Genomic DNA, 21,384 nt, shown 5'->3' with positions numbered 1-21,384 from the left:
AGGCTGGAGTCACAGAAGCTGAATCTTTGAGTTTTATTAGGAAGGGTGTCCACTGTAGTGCAGGAGTTAGACCAGGAAGTCTATATACCTGTGAAGTACAATTATGGATCGGGACCCTCTGGAGAGGTGCAAAGCCACTTGAGAAGAGCTGGGCTGGGGGAGAAGCCCATTGTTTCTCCCCCTCCCTATAAATTAGTGTCATTCAGCTCTGGGAAACAGGCTTGTGTGGTAGGCAACTCCTGATGTACTACACCCCCTTAGTGGATGGCACCTGGTCCTGCAGGACCATGTGAACTGCCCGCCCAGCGGGGTTCCAGTCTCTTGCCGGCATGCATGGTGGGGGTGCAGCCACAGGTGCACATCTGTCTGACCAGCCGGCCCACGTTGAGGGAAAAGGGCTCAGCCTCATCTCTCAGCCAGGCTGGCCAAGATGCCAATGAGATTGTCCAGCCCCAGCAAATAGCCGTCCTCACGGTTGCCCTCCTCCCAGGGCCTCCGATGATCCAGGATCTGGCCATCGGGGAGAGGCGTGGTCTTGCCAAAATCGATGAGCCACACACCAGCACGATGGCAATGGTCATGCACGAAGAGGAGGGAGCTGCCAATCACCTGCCGACCCCCACGGCAGTCAGGCCACCTGCTTTTCCCCAAAACACCCCCCTTTCCCATTCTGAGTCTCATAAAGCACAAACTCACACCCTGAGCCCACCCACCTCTTACTTACCTCGTGCCGTCTAAAGAAATCAGAGATCTCCAGGGTATCCCGGATCTGCTGTAGGCGGTTCAGATACCTCCTCTGGAAGAGTCAGAGTGGACAGATTAATTTCACACCAAGAGCGGCTCTACTGACTCTTAGAAGCACCATGCATTTATTTCAACTTGCCTAGCAAACACTATAGTGGGGAAGTCACTCACATAGGGTGTAGGAAGTGGCTCACAAAGGAGAGGAAGAAAAACAATTACAGTACCGCAAGGGAAGTGCCACCACTGGGGGTAGCAAAGTTGAGGACATAGGCAAGAGGCGCCCTTGTAAACAAGGTGCCCAGACCCCAGGGCTTGAGAACCTCCTCTCACCAGCACTTCTGCATCTCCTTGCATGAACTCCTCAAAGACACGGGTCACTTGCTCTCGGCTTCGTGTAGTTTTGAAATCAGTGCTGCAAGATCCATCGGCTTTCTGAAGGAGGTGGGCAAGGACTGTCAGAGCCCAGGACCCATCTGAGGGGAGAGAGGATCGTGCAAAGGGCAGTGGTACCTCCCCGGGGCCTTAACCTCTGGGGATCAAGAGATGGCTACCGGAGGGTGTCTTTCGGTGATGGTTGAGGCAGGAGGTCAGGAGCACTGAAGGTGGGGCAGAAGAAAGGCCATGCAAAGTGAGGGGAGCCTGACCCACCTTGATGCCCTCGATGCGAAAGCCGAGCGTAGTGCTGGAGCTGATGCCTTCGCGCCATTGCATGTAGCGTGGTTTGGTGACCGCGCGCTGCGCATGCTCCTCCTCAGTAGGTGCCTCAGGGTCCACTGCCAGCATCTTCTTATACATGTCCTTCCGCAGCTTGGGCCGTTCTCGGGCTTTGGTCAGCTCCTCTTCCAGGTAAGTTCTGTGAAGTGCAAGTAGGGGCCAGGGCATGTGAGCTTTTATCCCAGTCCTTGGTTCCCGACTGATTCTGCCTGACAAAGAGAGGGGACACAAACCTGACACCCATCTTGCAGTCAAGCACACAAGGCCCATCGAAGCCATCGAGCAGGTCCTGTAACTGCAAGTAGCTTTCACCATCCCGCTCGACTATGCCATGGAAGGCCGGCACACACCCACGCAGCACGTCAGCCATCAGCCGCACCAGGCAGTAGTGTTCAGGCTCGGAGCTGCGTTTCAGGATCAGGCCGCTGGTGCCGGCAGCTTTGAAACTCCCTGCACAAGGGCACCAGTTAGAACTGCCCACGCCTTCCTGTGGCAGCAACCTCCCCCACCTGCAATGATGCTCACCTGTGTGCCCTGCTAACTGCACCCAGGAGTAGCGCTTTCTGAAAGGACTCATGACAGGCAGATTGACCATGGTACGGATCTTCTGCCAGTGGCTTTTCTGAAAGCAACAGGTCCAGGTCTGCAAGTCAGCATCTCAGTAATGTCCCTCTAGAGCAGGATTTCAGCTTGGTCCCATCCCACTAAAAGCAGTTAAGGTCTTTCATCCAAGCATTTGCTACCCACTCACTCAGTGACCTACCCAAAGAAAATGTATTGCAAGCCAGTGTTGCAGGTGCTGAGACAGGCGGAGAAAAGGTCGTTCTAGCTACTCAAATAGTCTGAAAGGACCCAGAGATTTAGCACCAGGAGGCTCAGGGTTAAATCTAGCTCTGCCATTAAGTGGGCTCTGGCAAGGGTTTTGAACTCAGTGACTATCAGAAATTACTTGATGCTGATTATGAGATCTATTATGGGGGCATCTGGAGTAAGCCGGGGAAGGAACTAAAAATCTGCATATCTGTGAAATGGGGGTCATCAGCACTATTGGTTTTTTTTTTGTCATCAGCACTATTGTTTGTTTGTTTGTTTTGTTTTTCGAGATAGGGTTTCTCTGTATATCCCTGGCTGTCCTAGAACTCACTCTGTAGACCAGGCTGGCTTCGAACTCAGAAATCCACCTGCCTCTGCCTCCTGAGTGCTGGGATTAAAGGCGTGCACCACCACACCCGGCATTTTTTTTGTTTGTTTGTTTTTTTTTTAGCACTATTGTAATGAATGAATTGAATTTGAATCTCCTCATCCAACTCCTGGCGAGAACTGGGCCAAACATACTCACTTGGGATCTGGTTCGCTCGCTTAGGAGGGCACATCAACCACAATCAAGCCTTCAGACAGGACCAGAGAGGGGAGGCCAGTCTGCCAGGCCTTGTAAAAGGAATGGCCTGAGGCTCCCTGGGACCCTCTAGCTGCTTGGATCTCACACACTAGACAACAAAGCCCAAGGCATCCTTGGCTGTGATCTGGATCAAGAACTCTATGGTCTGATGAGGAAATATAACGTAGAAGCCCTTAGAGAAAACTGCAGGTAAGTGGGGGTCTTTGGGGTGTTATCTCTTGCATCCTGGCCGTTACTCTGCCTTCCACTCAATCCTGGCATTTCCACCTTCTACTCCAAACTCAGCAGCCCTGTGTCTGCTTTGACATGTGGGGGCTGGCTCATGTATATATCTTGTTTGCAGCCTTGTCCCATTGATGCTTGTCTTCCTAGAACCCAGGAACCAGCCTCCTCACCAAAGGGAAGAAATGAGGTCACTTAAGTAGCAGAATTCAATTGAGCGGAAAGCCTTGCCTATGGAAGAGGTGGGGTTGATGACAAGGCACTGGGTAGGGAGTGAGCGGTTGCTTTAAGTCCTGGCTTCCTTCACCTCCTAGCTCAGTGATCCAAGCAAGTAACATTTCCTCAGGGAGGCGTAGCAGCTGCCCTAGCACGAGGCGCCCCACTGGCTACTGCCTGCTGCATCCCTTCTCATCTTCCCACGGTCATCATTGCTCTCACTTTCCCAACATGGCACACTAGGGCGTGATCACATGTCCAATCCCCAGGGATCTGGGGGTGTAGCCAGAAGCAGCCCACTAGAAACATGACATCTTTCAAAACTCCTTTTATAAATCTTTAAATACATACAAGGTTTGCATTTTGCTGCATAATAAATCCAGGCTTTATTATAAAACTCCCTTCCTTCCTCAAGTAAAATTCCAGGGATGTATGTAGCATGTGTATTTAGCAGGAGCATCCTAGACCTCTTCTCTCACTTGAGATTCCTGATGATCTTGATGCTCGCACACAGCATGACTATGATCAAGGCTTGCAGAAGCTAGCATCCTCACGCCCTGGGTCCAGGCTCCCACTTATGCTCTTGATCAGCCCAACCTCCTCACTGTGATCCAATCATCTAGCAGTTTTTATATTTTGGTTCTAGGGGTCAAATGGGATACCACATGACAGCTTTCACAAGGTGGAACATTTACAGCTAAAGGGGATTATGAAGGTTTTAATCTCTGAGGTGGGTTTAGGAGCCTTCTCTTACTTCCTTTAATGGTGAAAGGCTTGAGTGGTTTAAAAAGCCTAACAAATTTTTGAGGGAGGGTGGGGCAAGAATGAACTTAACCAGGGTACATTTAGTTCTGCAGTCATCCCAGCGGGAGGACCAGCTTGGGCTGTGTGAGGAAACTTCACCACCATTTCTTCGGGGGTTTTGTAATTTCTTTCTAAGATAGAGTTGTATGTGTGTTTGTGTGTGCCTGGCTGTCCTGGAATTAAATCTGTAGACCAGGCTGGCCTTGAACTCAGAGATTCAGAGATCTACTTGTCTCTACCTCCTGAGTGCTGGGATTAAAGGCTTGTGCTACCACACCAAGCTGGAGTTTTGTGATTTCAGTGAAAGGACTGAAGGCTCAATTGAGGCCTCACAGAAGCCGATTCATTGGACATGGTAGGACATGGCTGTAGTCCTAGCTACGTAGGAGGCTGAAAAAGGAAGATTATGTGAACCCAGAAATTTGAGGCCAGGCTGTGAAACACTGAGATAGGTCTTTAAATATATGATGGTTTGACTGGTTAATATATGATAACAGTATCAACTTGTCCCTGAGCTGACATGAAATAGAGCCATTCCGTACTCTCCTTGGTTTTGTGAGTCTTTTTTTTTTTTTTTTTTTCTGAGGCAGGGTTTCTCCTGGAACTCACTCTGTAGACCAGGCTGGCCTTGAACTCAGAAATTTGCCTGCCTCTGCCTCCCAAGTGCTGGAATTAAAGGCATGCGCCACCACTGCCTGGCTTGGTTTTGTGAGTCGCTTTCCTGCCCACTATCTCAGCAGAGCCTCCCTGACAGCTCCTGAAATTTCTTATAACAAGGTGTAGCTTTCCTTGCCAATAACAGATATGGCCAAACATGGATCCAGTTGATGTAAGCCCCGTGGAAGCGAACTCACTGCCAGCTTCCCTCTGAAGAGTGGCTCTTTCTGCAAGGAACAAAACACACTCATAACCAAGTAAATCCCAAAAGACTGCTAGATAGTCACTTTTGGATTGGTGGGTGGGTGGGTGAAGATTTTGGCTCATAAACAACATCAGGGAAGATATGATCCACCCCTGACTCAAGGGGAGACTGCTTCTACCAACCACAGGCTGCCTTGACAGCTGGTGCAAAGGTCAAGAAACCAGTGTCCACGATGCTCTGATGACAAAGGAGGCCCCTCTGATAATTTCTTTTCCTTCCAGATGAGTGTCTCCATAAGTAGGGACTTGTTGTGCCCTAGCCTTAGACCTCTTCCTTGTCTAAGCTCTGTTCGGAAGCCTTGTGAACATCTGCTCCTTACATCAGCCCAGACAGCCCATTCCCTACCAGACTACATCCTTTGCTGTCTTTAGTTTCCATCTTGTTCTCTGCCTCTATAACAGAGGTTCTCAATCTGTGGGTCGCAGCCCCTTGGGAGGGACAAACAGTTCTTTCACAGGGGTCATCTGACCATCAGAAAAACACTGATATTTACATTATGATTCATAATAGTAGCAAACTTGGAAGGTTGAGAATCACTGCTCTATAGAGTCACCAATCCTGGTTGACATTTCTGCCAGCCCAACACCCTCCCCATGTTCCAATTGTCCTGTCAAACTAGCACTCCCTGTGGTGATGGTGGGGAGAGCAACCAATTTAAATTTACTAAATGATTTGCACTAAGGTATAAGTGACCCACGACTTCACCTTCCCATGGGCATTTGCTTTTTAAAAAGGAAGTCTGTTAACCTAAATTCTGCTCTATAATTAGTGGAAAATGATGTGTGGGGGTTCTGAGTCCAGGAGGGGACAGCATCCAGGTCTCCTTACCTACCCTGAGTAATTGAGAGAATAAAACCAGATGAATAAGAATCAAAACACCCTCTCTTCTGCTAGGGTCACTCCCACAAATGTCTGAGGAGACAGCCAAGACCTTAGAGTCACACCACTTGCCCCTGGAGTAGGCCTCCTGCTTCTCCCTTGGTTGCTCAGTTTTTCTTGTTCCTGAATTTTCCTTCTATCAGAGAAAAGGCCGCTGGAGGGAGCCCAGCTAGCTCTTCATGTCCTGCTCTGAGCAGGCTGTACAAGCGCCTAGGAAGTAAAGGAAAGGTCGTGGAGCCTGGCTGAGACAGGCAGAGCCTTCTAGGGCCTCAAGTTGGGTGTGAGATGCTGGCTAGCTAGGCGGCAGCCCTACAATGCAGGCACCGTCTTTCCCCAGGTGCATCCTTAACCGTCAGTGGGACCCGCTTTGCTTCCTGACCGGGGAAGCCCTCAAAGGCCGGCTGAGCGGGTGTGCTATGGGGCCTGCTGTGAGGCAAAGTCCGCTCCCGGCCCTTCCACGCAGACGCAGGCAGCCTCTGTCAACAGCCCCAGGCTTATCTGCCACTCCGGAGCTGTTTGCCTTCGGGGAGGCCCCGGCGGGCGGGGGGGGGGGGTACAGAGGAAGCGGACCCCTGCCTGCGAAGAAGAAGAAGAAGAAGAAGAAGAAGAAGAAGAAGAAGAAGAAGAAGAAGAAGAAGAAGAAGAAAAGGGAAAGGGAAAGAGGCCCCGGGGGGGGGGGGGGGGGGGGTTGGGAAGCCTGGGAGACAACCTGAGAGTTTGAAAGGTCCCTGAGAGGCCATCTGGACCTGCTCCTGCAGGCTCCCGGAGAAGGAGACCCAGGGTGGGAAAGGAAGATGAAGACTTGCAGGGAACAGCTAGCTTGGGCTTCTCCTGGATGTCCTGACCCCTGCCGGAGCTACCTACACTGGACCCAGATTGAGACTGCAAGTCCTCCTCCGCACAGCCTCTCCCTGAGCACTTAGGGGGTCCTGGGGGGCGGAACAGGGAAGCGGGTGTGCCTGCGCCCTAGCCCGGGTCCTCCCAGCTCTCACCGGTCGCGCCCTTCACAGGAGCCCGCCTCTCGGGTGTCAGAGATTAGAGCAGGGGAGTGGCAGATCTACGGTACAGGTTCTTCACAGGTCCTCCCACTGTTCACAAGTCACAGTATTGGGGAAGCCTCGGCCTCGACGACATTCGCCTCAGTATCTAGTCTAGAGTCGCCCCAAGAACGACCACCGTACGGTGTCAGGATGAAAGACACAGCGGACTCGTGACTGAGCCCCCGCACCTACACCTGATGACGGGAAGTGGGGGGACGACATCCTTGCTGTGAGTCCCCCACCCTCTTTTCTCTTTTGTATTGCAAGTCTCTGAGTCACAGTGCCACTTCGAGTCGATACACTGCCTCCCTCGGTCCAATCCTAGTGTGCAGGGATGCCAGGTTCCAGAAGGCCCAGGCCACACCTCAGCGCTCTTCTGAAGGTGTCTTACTCTCGAAGTCGCCAGGACGCGGCCTTCTGGGCAGAGCGGGGCATTCCTTTTTCTCTCTCTCTTTCCACTCGAGGAACGCTTGCGTAAAATGCATCTAGAGCAACGCTGCACAGTCCACAGGCAGTTAGTTTAGTTATCTGGCCATGGTTAAAACAAGGGAGATTACTGACACAGGAGGGATCGCAGGTTCAAGGCCCGAATAGGCTATAGACTGTGTTTCACTGTAACTTGGCAATTTAGCGTCAAGAAAAGAGGGCTAGGATGTAGCTCAGTGGTGGTTGTGCTTGCCTACTGTGTTTGAGGCCCTGAGTTCAACCTCCAGTCAAGGAGGGCCATACCACGAATAATGACTTCACCTCATACTGGCTGGTGATAGCTGACGGTTAAATTGGCCCGGGAACATTCACATTGACATACAGAGACTAGCAAGCTCCTGTCAGCCTCAGTTTACCTTTCCCAGGAGACTTAGGAGCAGTAGGCCAGGGCGAGGAGGGGGGACGCAGCAGGTGGATCTTGGTTCCACTCGGTTCTAGCCCTGCGCCCCTCCCTTCCCGCATCCACGCCTCGTGCGCGCGCGGGGAGCAGACGGCAGCGGCTCCGGAGCAGAGCCAGGAGCTCCGCTCCACTCCCACTCAAGAGAGGGAAACCGTGGCAACGGCGGGGGTGGGGCCGCGGCACCGAGAGGGGGAGGAGAGGGAAAAGCTCACGCGCCCCTTTCTCTCTCAGGGCTCCCGGGGCAAGGCTACCCCGCTCAGATCTCTCCAGCCCTACCTGACAGTTACCCAGGTACGCCCGCCGACCCGCCGGCTCCCGCTCCGTGGGTCGCGTACTCCTCAACCTCCTTTAGACGCCCAAGCGCTCAGCTACCATCGCCTGCCTAGCCCCCGGAAAAGAACCAAGGCGAGAGGTCGTCCTGGGCTCCCTCTCCGTCCCATGCCCCCTGTCCCCCGCTTGGGCTCTCGGCGGGGGACGCAAGCTGGTCAGAGCAGAGAGCGGAGTCCCCGGCGCGCAGCCCCCGCTGGCCCCGCCCCCGCGGCCCGTACCTGCCCCACGTCCTCGCTGGTTTCCAGCTGCACGTTGCCGCGGCTCCTGCTCTCGCTGTCGCTCAGCAGATCGTCCTCCGAGTCCTCGAGCAGCGACGAGGAGCCGGTGGAGGAGAGGGACGAGGTGGAGAGGCGGCGTGGCTGCTGCAGGTGCGACCCCGCAGCTGGGAGCCAGTTCCCCTCCCGGTCTGGCGGCCCGGGGCTGGCCGGGGCCACATCCTCCTCGCTTGTCACAGTGAGCTGAGGGATCACCGGGGCAGGGGCAGCACGCGGGAGCCCGTTGGGCACTTGTCCCCCACGCCGCTTGGCCCCACGGGCCCGGGGCTCCCCTGCGGCTGCTGCAGCGGCGACTGCGGCGCAGCGCGCTTCGAAGAGCAGGCGCAGCTCCCCGACGCTCCGGCGCGGAGCCCGCTCCAGCCCGGGGCTGCAGGGCCCCGCGCCCCGTGGCCGCGCCATGCCCGTCGGGCGCCCGGGCAGGGTCATCTCCCGACACCGGAGCCGCAACCGAGCCCACCAGCCCGCGGCGCGGCGGGGACTGGAGACGCTCAGCGCCCGGGGCTTGGGACTGCCCCGGGGCGGAGCCTCGGCAACGCCCGCCCGGCCGCGCCCCGCCCCGGCCGCGCCCCCCGCCCACTCCTTTCACTTTCTGAGAAAGCGCGGGCCTCCCGGGGCCCTCGCTGCTGCAGGAGGCTTGCAGTGTCCCGAGTGTAAGGTGGAAGTCCCAGGTCCGGCCCCCGCCTTATCTCTCGACCTGCCCTCAAGGTGGCAGGAGGGACCTGCCCCGCCCCTAAACCCAGTGCCCTCCCGCGGCTTTTGAGGGATTCCTTCATTGGGAACCAGAGGTCTTGATCTGCACAGGAAGAAGCTGCGCCCATTCCTTCACTCGCTTCCTCGGGCTCCTTTCCGTGTTCCAACCTTCCTGGTCAAAGTCTTTTGAGTCTCTGGGGCTTTTCTCTGGCCTGGGCCCCTTAATCCGGAGTTCAAGGCCGTCAGCCATCCAAGGAAGCCACACCCCAAGGAGTGTGCCCAACTAGAGTCTGTGGCCAGGGTCGAGCTGAGACTGCTCCCCACCCCCACCCCTCGAAGCTCTCCTCTTCCCAGCGGGCAGAGAACAAGGTCAAGAGGCGGAGTCTGACTCTCTCCAAGTATCACAGCGGGTGCTGGCCTGCATTTCCACCGCCCCTCTCCAGCCCCCCACTAGCTGGAGGTGCTGTTTCTTCTCCTCCTCCCCCACCCGCCCCTTTGGAGCTTTGTGGCTTCAAAAGGAGTCCTTTCGCCTCTCTGAACTGCTGAATCTCCTTCGTCGCAGAGCTGCAGGGTTGCTGTGAGAGTAAAATTTTAGAGATGGGTGTTGAGTGCGGAGCTCAGCGGTAGAGCACTTGCGTAGTAGGTGACAAGAGCTGGATTCCATGCCCAGCATGAAAGGAAGGAAAAAGTCTTGGTGCTCCAAAAATGTGAGTGCTTTTTAGTGTTGTAATAGACAGCCAGTGTCTCGGGCCACCCTATCTTGAGTGGAAATGTAGGCTCGCTCCTTCTATCCATCTCCCTATCTGTAAATAGAAGAAAAACTTCACACGGCCTAGAGTTGTGGCTGCACACTGAAAAGAGAACACCGATATAGAAGTTCAGACACTGCAAATCCTTCTTGTCATCTCTGAATGGGTCTCTGGCCTCTGCTTGCAGGTGCTCAGCTGAACTGCAAGGCTACTGTGAGCAGAAGCCAGAATTGTCTGCCTTCCCCTAAAAGAATTGAGGGCCCTGTCATGGAACACCTAGAACAACAACCCTGAGATTGCTGGGGCAAGCCCAGGGCTAAGTATGAGGCTTGCCTTTTCTCTCTTCAGCCAGAATTTAAGATGGCCCAGGAGAGTGTTAAGAGGGAGGAGGAGAACCTTTGGCAAAGAGAAAAGATCCCTAGATGACTGACTGGTAAAGGGAGAAGTGTGTGTGTGTGTGTGGGGGGGGGGTTGGAGGACATGTTTCCAGGGGCGGTGGCTGCTTGTAGCCATGGGATCTCCAACTGCATGCCAGAGTAATGGGGAGACTTTGACAGCCCAGGTCATCGCAGTGCCTGCAGCTGCCACTCAGCTTCCCTATAGATTTTGAAAAAAAAAAAAAAAAGGAGGAGGAGGAGGTGTGTGGGAGGAATGAAAGCAAAAGAGAAAGGAACCCACAGTCTGAACACTTGCTTCCTCCTTGGAGAAGTGAAGAAGCAGCATGGACTCCTGGAAACGGACACGTTTTCTGGGGCAGAGGTGTGCATGTCTGAGCGTTTGAGCCCAGAGCTATGCCAGCTTGTAGCAGGGAATCTCAGAGGATAGACTGGGACCTGACAGAGGAAAATACGAAGAGGGAGGAGGGAGCATGTTACTGGGTACCTGTGTGCCAGGCAGTGTGTGGGCAATGCTGGACTAGTAGGCTGAAGGTCTAGCCTAGCAGCTGAGAGAAATCCCAGAACAATTCTTTTTCTTGTATCACGTGTTCGCCCAAGTTTAGCAGGAACCAAAGAATGTTGCTGTGGGCCACAGAGAATGCCTACGCTACCTTCTATTAGGCAGAAGGAGGAGGATCAGGGATTCAAGCCATCCATCCATAGTTATAAGCTGGCCAGCCTGGGCTACATGAAACCGTTTCTCATCAATAACAACAGTAGGTGCTGTCTAGGTGGATTTTGTTAGATGAATAAGGACAGGCAGAAAACAGAGGGAACTTCCATACTGAGGCAAGGCCTGGATAGGTCATAATTAATAAATAGTAAGCCTCCAAGTCTAGTAATCCTCCTGCCTCAGCCTCCCAATACCAGGGCCTCAGATGTAAGCTAACATGCCCAGCTTCCTCCACTTTTTGTTGCTTGAGTAGAAGGGATGTGAAGGAAATCAGTTTATGGAGTGTGTGGGGTGGTGGCCTCCTGTGTGCTGAGAAACAAAAGGTCTGGAAGGGAACAAGGGGCATAGAGCTGGGGCATAGAGGACTATGTCAAGGTTTTGGGGGGGTCCTTGAGGGATTGCTCTGAGCTAGGTCACCGAGTCATTCTGCTTTGGCCCCAGACCAGCTAACTGTCATAGGAAACAAAGTATCTGGTTTTTGAGACAGAGTCCAGATAGATATGTGGCCTAGGCTGACTTTCTTTTTTCTTTTAAAGATTTATTTATTGATTATATGTAAGTACAAAGTAGCTGTTTTCAGACACACCAGGAGAGGCCATCCGATCTCGTTACAGATGGTTGTGAGCCACCATGTGGTTGCTGGGAATTGAACTCAGGACCTCTGGAAGAGCAGTCAGTGCTCTTAACCACTGAGCCATCTCGCCAGCCCTGGCTGACTTTCAGCCTCCTGAGCGCTGGGCTCACAATCATGTGCCACCACAACCAGCTTTCAACCTGTTTTCTTGAGGCATCTCATGGGTTAGTCCTCCTATACCTTCAAATACTAAGGTGCCTGAGTCCTTTCCCTGTTGCTTAGCCACCTGGACTCAGTATGTGTGAGGGTTGTGTCTCTCCTGGAGGTCAACAGCCATGGGACAAGAATATAGGGAAGGAGAGGCCTGGAAATAGAAAGAGCAAAGTGAGGGGTGCATGCGTGTGTGTGCACGTGCTTGTGTGTTTGTGCATGTGAATTTGTGTCTGTGCGTGTGTGTATGCATTAGTGCATGTGTGCATTCGAGAGTGTGTGCTTGTGCCTGTGTGTTCGTGCGTGCATGTGTGTGCACGTGTGTGTGCATGTGTGCGTGTTCCCCGTCCCCCCGTCCCCATGTGCTCAATTTATCTCTATCCTCTGCCTCCACTCCAGGTGCTGAAGCAAAATTACTGCTCACTACCCCCACGTCTATCTGGTCCTGTGCAGCTTCTAAAAGCTTCTTTAAATTAAAAAACAAAACAAAACAAAAACCTTTATTTTGTGTGTATTGGACTTTAGCTTGCTTGCCTATCTGTGTACCACATGGGAATCCCCAGTGTTCACAGAGGTCAGAAGAGGGTGTCGGATCCCCTGGGGTTGTGAGCTGCCTTGTGGGTGCTGAGGATCAAACCTACGTCCTCCTTAGAGGAGTCTCACTGCTGAGCCACCTCTTCAGCTCCTCTGAAGTTCTGCAAGACAAACAGAGGGAGAGAGAGGGCAGGACAGCATGCACTCTTGAATGAGGGACTCATTACTCTGAGACTCCAGGTCTTCCTCAGGGGAACTAGTTCAGTGTTAGAGGGGAGGGATTAGGATATCATTTTCCTCTGGTGGGACTAGAACAAAATTTCATTCTAGTAACACATGCCCGAGGGAGCTTGGTCCTTCTTCTTCTTCTTTTTTTTTTTTTTTTTTATTTTTTTTTTTTTTTTTTTTTTTTTTTTTGAATTAATTTTTTTTATTAGGTATTTTCCTCATTTACATTTCCAATCCTATCCAAAAAGTCCCCAATACACTCCTCCCCCCACTCCCCTATCCACCCACTCCCACATTTTGGCCCTGGCATTCCCCTGTATTGGGGCATATAAAGTTTGCAAGTCCTATGGGCCTCTCTTTCCAGTGATGACCTACTAGGCCATCTTTCGATACATATGTAGCTAGAGTCAAGAGCTCTGGGGTACTGGTTAGTTCATAATGTTGTTCCACCTATAGGGTTGCAGTTCCCTTTAGCTCCTTGGGTACTTTCTCTGAGCTTGGTCCTTCTAAGCGATGTGCTGAACATAAGACCCCAGTGTTTTGTGGGAATATCTTGATTCACTCCCTGAGCAAATATCTATTGAGTAGTTGCAATGAACAAGAGAACCAGCCATTGTGCTAGATGCAAAGGAAATAAGAACAAATGGCTCTGTTCCTGAGGTGACTCACATTTTAATGGAAGAAAATCACATAGGAGCCATCGGAAAATTGACTATAGGATGCTATAGGACTTCCTTCACTGTTGGCAATGGGTCCTCAGGGGAGCACTGCGAACCTTGGTCTCTTGATTTCTTTACCTATTTCGAACATTCTCAAGTGGTCACTCTGATGTTTGGCTCTGCCCAGGACATTCTAAAAAGAGGGCTGGTGGGAACCTGGACCCATCTTCAATTGTAGGGTGGTGAAGGGCAGTCCTTCTGGAAGGGGAAACACACAGGGTGTCTTCCTTGACAGTTCCAACCTCTGACACTTCTCAGCTCTGGGTTTCTTCTCTAGCAATTTGCCCTATACCAATTTGCCTCATAGTCTTTGTGACAATGTTCTGAAATAGCCATAATGTTAGCAGAGCTGAGAAGAATACCTCCCATATTCTGTTATTCTTGTCTAAAACAAAGTGTGTCACCATGCCTGTGTATGTGTGTTACAGCAGTCTTCTCCTGACATACTTCAGATCCAAGGGTTGCTGTTTCTCAAGGAGCCTGTGTTCCTCTGAGTCTCTTGAGGACAGGGAACTGTAGGGCCTTTTGTAGTGGTCAGTGATTTGGAGGTGATGACCTCCCAGAGGGCCTTTGGTCAGGGACTCAGTGTGAAACCGGGACTGCTCAAGCCCCACCCATGTATGCTAGTGATGTGTTGAGTCTGCTTAAAGTAAGTGCTCACTAGGAAACGTCCCTGCATCTCCCAGTGAAAGAGTAGGAGATGCAGTTCTGGCAGGTATCAGAAGCAGGAACCTTGGAAAGCAGCCATTGGCCCAGGGTCCCAGAGGCTAGGGTCCACTGCAGGTGAGTTTAGGCCATACAGGCGCAGTGTCAAGACCTCGGCTCCCTTAAGACAAGGAGTGCCTCCAGCTTGGGGGACAGAGAGACACTTCTCACACGTGCAAGCGCTCACAGGTGCTCCTCACGGCAGCCGATCCATCCCAGTTGCTGCTCACCAACCAGTCGTGCTTCCACTTGGGCTGCCAAGGCACTGGACTCATCAGATCCCTTAGGACACACCTGCGCTTAGTGCCAACCGGCCAGCTCCACCCTTCCCAGCTGCGCTTCTAGAACCTAACAGAAAGCCTGGGCTTTTGATTCTGCGGGCGCCCTTGGCAAAGCATTCCCCAGTTCCTCCCGCTGTGCATGCAAAGCATTTGGGATCAGAAAGTCTGGGCCTGTCTGCTTGATCCTTTTCCCTCCTTTCATCAGCGGTCAGGTAAGCGGTTACGGTCCCAACTGCGCTAGGGGAAGCTGAAAGGGCACCCACAGTAAAGGCTGGTCCTATGAGGATTCAGCTAGGTGGTGAAGGGTAAAGGGGGAAGTTGATGGAGAGAAACTCGCACTTTTGGATGGGGCTTCGATGTAGTTATGGGAAGAACCGGAAGTTTGCTGAGATTCTATTTTTCTGGCTAGAGTTCCAATACTCTGGTAATTTATGGATGGTGGTATATATTGGAAGACCAGAGGTAATGACAAGGAAGGGGAGTGAGGCCTCCGGAAGATTCCCCAAACCAGACTGACTATGTAGCTGAAGACAACGACCTTGCTTTTTTTTTTTTTTTTTTTTTTTTAAAGGTTTTTTTTTTTTNTGTGNGTACACTGTAGCTGTCTTCAAACACACCAGAAGAGGGGTATCGGATCCTATTGCAGATGGTTATGAGCCACTATGTGGTTGCTGGGAATTGAACTCAGAACCTCTGGAAGAGCAGTCAGTACTCTTAACCACTGAGCCATCTCTCTAGTCCCAACGACCTTGAATTTTTATCTGTCCAGCCTCCACCTCCTTAAAGCCTGTTGGGATTGCATCTATAGCCCTGTGAATGCCAGACACACTGCCTTTATAGCTACAGCTGTTTTGGTGGGTGTGTTGGGATTAAAGACATGGGCTACCATGTCTAGCTCACTATTAAGAGATCAGGTACTGTGTCGCAGAGACATGGGCATTGGGATTAAGTGGCAGTGCTAGGAGATGAGTACCAGTGCTGCCTCTGGTCCTTGGCCATCTTAGATACAGAGCAGGCTGGAGTTTCTAGCTGTGCCTGTACTCCAATAGCTGGGTATTACCTCAGGCCAAGAAAACTGCAAAGTTTCACCCACCAGGCAGTGAGGCAGCCCTAGAACTGCCTTATAGCCACAGTGGACCTTTTACTAATGCTGCTCCTTGTAGCTCCCAGTTTCAGCCCAAGGAAACCCAGTGTGAGTCTGTAGTCTCTGTAACCATGCAAAAAACATCTTGAGCTGAGTTTGTGGCTTTCTGGCTTGTTAGAGCTCTTTGGCCATTCAATGAACAGTCTCCTCTCCTGGGAGAAGCTTATACAAAGTTGACCATCTTTCCTTCTCTTCTCCATTGTCATTTGATGTGCAAGTGGCTGCCCCACAGCAACTGGACACTGAAAAATAAGTGGCTTGATTGTCAACTCATTCTCTGCTTTAAAGGGCTCTCTGCACCCAACTGCCAAGCAGTGAGTGGTATCAAGTTTGATGTGCTTGTTGGTCCACACCAGGCAGCCTTGCACTGGCTTCTGACATCTCCTTAGAGGATGACTGTAGTTCTTTGCTGCTTAGCCAACACAAGTAAAGAAGTATGACGCAGCCTCAGCATTGTGGGGAGCCAACCTGTGTAGGGCAGGATTGCAGGGAATGAGAGAGACTCAGTCCCTCCCTGGTTTCCTGCTCCACACATGGTAGGCGAAAGAACTGTGTCTGGGTCATGAGAGAGCCATTTCGCTAAGGCCAGGCAGCACATTAGGCATATGAACTCGTTCGGTTAAATCATGTTGGAACTCACACTGGGTCAGGGAACTACCATCATGAGGATGCTGCCTAAGGGTTGAAGACAGCCATTTTCAGTCTGGGGACACAGAACCTAAAGTGGAGTCAGGTAAAGGAGAAGTTCTTGGGGACTTTTTAAGGGTGCCACTCAAGATTCAAGCTTTGGACCAAATCTGATCCCTTATTAAAATGCCATACAGTTTATTTACAAATATATTTACAGATTGAGTGACAAGTCAGGACTTCACAAAAAAAAAAAAAATAACAAAAACAGACTTTCTCTGTGCCTGTCAGAAACCAGACAACAGATCTACAGACAGCATGAGCTAGGTATATGGACTCTCTTACTTCCCAGAACTGAAAAAGAGTAGAAAACAGCTTTGGGTGCTATGCCCCTCAATACTGAAGTGAAGTTGGGGTGATGGAGAGGTCACTGAGGGCATTCACCAGCAGGAGAAAAACTGTGACCCACCAGGAACCCAGTTGGTGGGACAAAGCTAATGTTCCATTGACTGGCTGAGATCTTGGCTCAGAGGTCCCACCTCAGCTGAGACTGCAGGTAGGTGTTGAACGTTGACTGGAATCAGTAGACAGGCAGGTCAGTTGCTGGGTTAACTCTCAATCTTCTTTGGTGGGCTTTTTTCCCTGCCCCATGTTTTGAAATCTCAGCATGAGGGTTTCAGTAGCTGCAGATGGGGAGTGGCAAAGGGGCTACAGTGTGTGGTATTTTTAATAAAAATTTTATTACACAGCCATGTCATTGACACTTGTCCAAATCCAAATAATATTAGATACAGATCTACATGTGGGTCAGGATGACTCCACAGATTATATGGATTCTATGATTTTATGTTCTTTAAACAAGAAGGAAAAAAAGTCCAAGTCTGACATGATAGGAGAGGTCCCAGCAGCTCTAGAACCCTTAGAGTGCAGGCGGCGTTCAACAGTCTGTGATTTCCCCATTTTCGAAACAGTCTATAAAGAGCTTCGGTCAATGGACTCTTCAAGTATGTATGGTTGCAACGAGTCCATCACCACTCCTTTGCCCAACTCTGTGCCACAGCTACAAGCTGGGGCACGGGCCACATTTCCCAGTGCTACAGTCACAATACTTCTTTAAAAGCATCCGTTGCTGCTTTTTAAAAAGTAAAAATGTAAACTAAGATAAAGCAACACCGAGGCTTTACTCAAACAGAAGAGCTATTACGTCCACTTTTGTTTAAATACTACTTAATTCCATGATTTCCCATCATCCCTTCCTTATACAAAAGTCAGTGAAGCACAGAGCTCGACCCCTCCGCACTGTGTGGAGATCGGCGGCTCTCAGCTGTTCCGTTAGCTTACTGCTTGCTGGAGATCATCAGCTGGACTTTGTTCTGAAAAAATTTGTTAAATGCCACTTTTATTTACACTTGGAGCTTTACACCTGAGAATGATTATCAAGCAGTCAGCTTCTTTTCAAACTTCTCCTAACAACATACACACCTCTTTGCTGGCTTCACCCTAGCTGCACAATATATATATATATGCTCACCACATATATATGCACACACACAGACACACATAGGCACACACACACCACTGCACATGCTGGTAACATTTGCAACCTACATCTTTTTGTTTGCTCTCCACATTCATGTTGAATTATTTCTTAAAAAAACAGAAAATGTTATTCTTGCCAAACATCAGAGTCACTAGGAAGAGACAGGAACAGTGTGGTGGGGACGAGATGTGCTACGTTCAGTCAAGAAGCTACAGCTGTGCCTGTGGAATGAGCGAGACTCTCTGGCTGCCCTCCCAGGACCTGCCATGAGCTTCCTGCTCACCTGCTAGAACACAGCCTATGGGGCAAGGGGGCTAGATGGGAGTTTCCTGTGGGGTAGGGCAGTGCTAGGGTAGAGGGAGGGAAGTCACACAGCTACAGCAGTCAGGCCTGTTTAGTAAGAAGAATCACATTTAATCAGTTTCTTTCTTGCAGTTTCAGATGCTCAAGTACAGCTCAAAAAAATCTGAAACAGCTATAGACCCATGACAGACTGATACAAAGAGTACTGCATCTTAAAAAATGATAAAAAATACACACACACACACACACACTCTCTCTCTCTCTCTCACTCAAATTAGGCCCCCTCCCTCCCTCCCCATAAATGTACACTTTTTGGAAACTAAACTGGTTTTGAAAATCCCTCTTCCATGGACACAGGAAGAAGAGAAGGATGAGAGGGAAAAGGATGGCAGCTGCCCAGTCCCACTCTCTGCAAGGGTTAGATGCCAAATGTTCGATGGTCAGGCCCAAGGCAGCCTGAAGGTCACTGAAGTGCTGCCACTGCTGCCACCAGGGCCTCTAGCAAGAACCCCACAGCTCCATGGTAATACTGAGTGTGCAGAGTGGCTGGACTGTGCTAGTTACAAACCAGAAGCAGGCGGGAGGGCAAACACAAACCTAAAGAGAAGAAAGAAGCCCCATCCAACCCAGATCCACCGTGGGTGGGGCCTGGGGTTGCTGGGAGATGGGACAGACAAGGAAGGTCTATACAGTAAATGGTTTATATTACAATGACTGGCAGTTTAGAGTCTCTTCCCAGTTCCACTGCTGCTCCAGCCCAAAGAGGGCGAATCAGAGGAAAAGGGGAAAGGCGGGATGATGGCGGGGCATGCAGGGTTGGAAGCAGCAGGCTGGAAGTGCTCAAATAAGCCCCCGTCGTTTTTTGTAGTCTTCTAAGTTCAGAGATCTCCTCGGAGCTCCGTCCTTGGCTGGTGGGGCTTTGGAGGTAATGGCCAAAGCTTTTGACTCTGGGAACAAACAAATTGGCAAACTAAGGACCTGTACAGAAATTCTGATTCTGGCTTCATTTCTTCAGGAAGCCTTATTGACTGAAGCCTGCCCTTTTTCAAGACTGATCTGTGGCCTATCTGACCTTGGCTCTATGGATCGCACTGATGCAGGGACTCCCCACCCCCTTGCCCCTTTCTCCATAATCAAGACTCCAAGCTCAGAGATTCACAAAACTGTCTGGATCTTGGGGCCCTCCCCCAACACACACACACACCTGAGCTTGGAACCTGTAAGTCAATCTTCACGTCAAAGTCATGGACTTTAAACAGGTCTTCTGAGAGGTCACTGGCTGTCTTAGAATTCAAATCTTTATCCTTTCCTTGACCCTGCAATGAGACAAGGAAACAAAACATAAGACATAATGCAAGGGGCTGGAGGATGACCAAGTGGTTAAGAGCACTTTCAGAGAACTTGAATTCAGTTCCTAGCATCCACACAATGGTTCACAACCATCCATAATCCCAGTTTTCAGGGGATCAGAGACCTTCTTCGGACTTCCCAGGACATTAAGTACATCATGTGGTGGACATACATAAGTGCAGTCAAAACATTATTACACGTAACACAGAATAAATAAAATGCAAAGTCTTCAAGAAACAGTAGCCACTGATGGTCAAAGGTTTCGTTCAAGATCATGTGACTTTCATAATGCGCCCCATCTTTTTTGATGTACACACACGTGTGCAACATACATGTGGAGGCCACATAATGACCTTGGGTGTGATCCTCAGAAAAGCTCCTTCTCTCCCTTCAGACAGGATCTCTTACTGGCCTTAAGCTCATCAATTAGTCTGGGCTAGCTGCCCAGGAGTCCTCCTCTGCCTCTTGAGCAGTGATCACAGACACTATGCTAGACATTAGTTTTTCAGGATAGGGTTTCTCTGTGTAGCACTGGCTATCGAAGAGCTCTCTTTGTGGAGATCCACCTGTCTCTGCCTCTTGTGTGCCGGGATTAAAGGCATGTCACTATGCTCAGCTATGCTAGGCATTTTAACACAGGTTTTAGAGATCAAACTTGTTTCGATTTCCAACTGATGTTAGGGAAAATTTTACTCATTGAGTCATTTCCCTGGCCTCCCTTGAATGACACACATACACACACGTTTTGAATTAAAAATAAAAAGATAAAAAGTAAACTGTTTGGTCCTTGTGCGTGGACTCAGTGCCTTGAGCTTGCCAGGCACATGTCTCTAACTAAGCTGTACAAATTTCCAGCTCTAAGGCCCTTATAGGAGACCAGGAGAGGCCATGGATAAAGAAGCCCCCTCTCTTGGAGCCTTTCTAGGCCTCAAAGCAAACAGGAAAAGAAAAAAGGGCTTAAGATAACAGTCCTCCTTCTCACCCAAGACTTCGAGGCATCAGCCAAACCCCCCAACCCCCTTTCAACCTCCAGGTTCAAGTGGTGCTGGGCACACTGCGGTAGGGAGCTCTTTACCAACTGAGCCAGACTCCTAGGGTTTATGTAACTCAGGTTGGCCTCCAAACTTGAACTTTTAACAATTGTTTCTTCTTTCACATCCTGAGTACTGAGGAGGCACAAGCAGGAGGGTCTCTGCAAGTACAAGCCCAGCCAAGGGCACATAGTAAGACTGTTCAGGGAATAGGAAAAAACAAAACAAAACAAAACAAAACACTAGAAACAAAAAAACAATGAATGAGCCTCTCCTGGATCACCATTCTTGCTTTTGCTGTTACAACTGTCTGATCCTTACTTGTTAATGGTTCTTTCTAATTACCCTGTAAGGTACATAGACCATACTCTTCTACATGAGAAAACCTGCTGCAGAAGTCCAGAAGGCAGTGAACTGAAGACACAGTCAAGGTCTCATAAGTAGTAGTTTAGGATCAATCACAATTCAGTACCAGCGATTACACTCTTAAGTAACGTAGATCAACTTTAATAATGACTTAAATAAGTGAAGAAAGGACCAGGAGCACTTCCCGCATCCCTGCCTGTACAAACATTAGACCTATAAAAGGCAAGGTGGCCTGCTGAGGTCCTGGCCTGCAGTCTAGCTCAAAACCTCAGGTACTATACTTGCCTTGCTCATTTCCTTTGGAGCATCTGGTAATACTCCAGAACCGTATTTTGCATTGAGCTGGGCTAAAATGGCAGCCTGAACAGCTGGATCCCTGGACTGGAAGAGAAAATTCATAAATTATTTTAAAGACTACTTAACATTCAGAGTCCCATGTGAGATTCTTTCCCATTTACTCCCACTAACAACATAAGTACTACAGGGCATCCATTAGCAGGTCAAGTCAGTAAAAAAGCACAATTAAAACCTTTAAAACATCCCAGCTAGTCCCCAATGCTAGCTAACATATTTAGGCTATGCACTCTCTAGTATGAAAGTCCAAAATCTTCAATATCTAAAAATTTGTGCACCATCATGGTGCCACAGGTGGAAAATTCCACATCTGATTTTATGTACTGTTAAAACTAGGTACTAAGCCGGGCGTGGTGGCGCACGCCTTTAATCCCAGCACTCGGGAGGCAGAGGCAGGCGGATTTCTGAGTTCGAGGCCAGCCTGGTCTACAAAGTGAG

The 21,384-nt window shown here is 50.4% G+C and overlaps 2 protein-coding genes and 1 non-coding gene across 3 annotated transcripts in view; 1 reads left to right on the top strand and 2 right to left on the bottom strand.

Annotated features, from left to right (window-relative positions):
• Positions 1-19: 19 nt before the first annotated feature.
• Itpka (inositol-trisphosphate 3-kinase A) lies at positions 20-8,906 on the bottom strand. Its single transcript, XM_021156118.2, has 7 exons — positions 8,375-8,906; positions 1,984-2,080; positions 1,692-1,908; positions 1,393-1,597; positions 1,075-1,176; positions 725-796; positions 20-609 (listed from the first exon to the last, which is right to left on the bottom strand). Exons 1-7 carry the CDS (start codon positions 8,855-8,857, stop codon positions 406-408), a joined length of 1,380 nt encoding a protein of 459 aa, XP_021011777.1. The 5' UTR covers positions 8,858-8,906; the 3' UTR covers positions 20-405.
• Positions 8,907-10,346: 1,440 nt separating this feature from the next.
• Positions 10,347-10,475, top strand: LOC115030467. Its single transcript, XR_003836063.1, has one exon. It is a non-coding gene; the product is annotated as a small nucleolar RNA SNORA44 (small nucleolar RNA).
• A 6,245-nt stretch (positions 10,476-16,720) lies between these two features.
• Positions 16,721-21,384, bottom strand: part of Rtf1 (RTF1 homolog, Paf1/RNA polymerase II complex component) — a 58,779-nt gene continuing 54,115 nt past the window's right edge. The window contains exons 16-18 of the mRNA XM_021156334.2: positions 20,878-20,973; positions 19,050-19,161; positions 16,721-18,792 (exon numbers count right to left, since the gene is read on the bottom strand). Coding sequence (XP_021011993.1) covers positions 18,686-18,792; positions 19,050-19,161; positions 20,878-20,973 — 315 coding nt within the window. The 3' untranslated portion in view covers positions 16,721-18,685. The remainder of the gene's footprint in view (positions 18,793-19,049; positions 19,162-20,877; positions 20,974-21,384) is intronic.

The sequence above is a fragment of the Mus caroli genome, chromosome 2 (genome assembly GCF_900094665.2).
Source record: "Mus caroli chromosome 2, CAROLI_EIJ_v1.1, whole genome shotgun sequence".
In the NCBI taxonomy this organism is placed as follows: Eukaryota; Metazoa; Chordata; class Mammalia; order Rodentia; family Muridae; genus Mus; species Mus caroli.
This window is presented reverse-complemented; position numbering and strand designations above follow the sequence as displayed.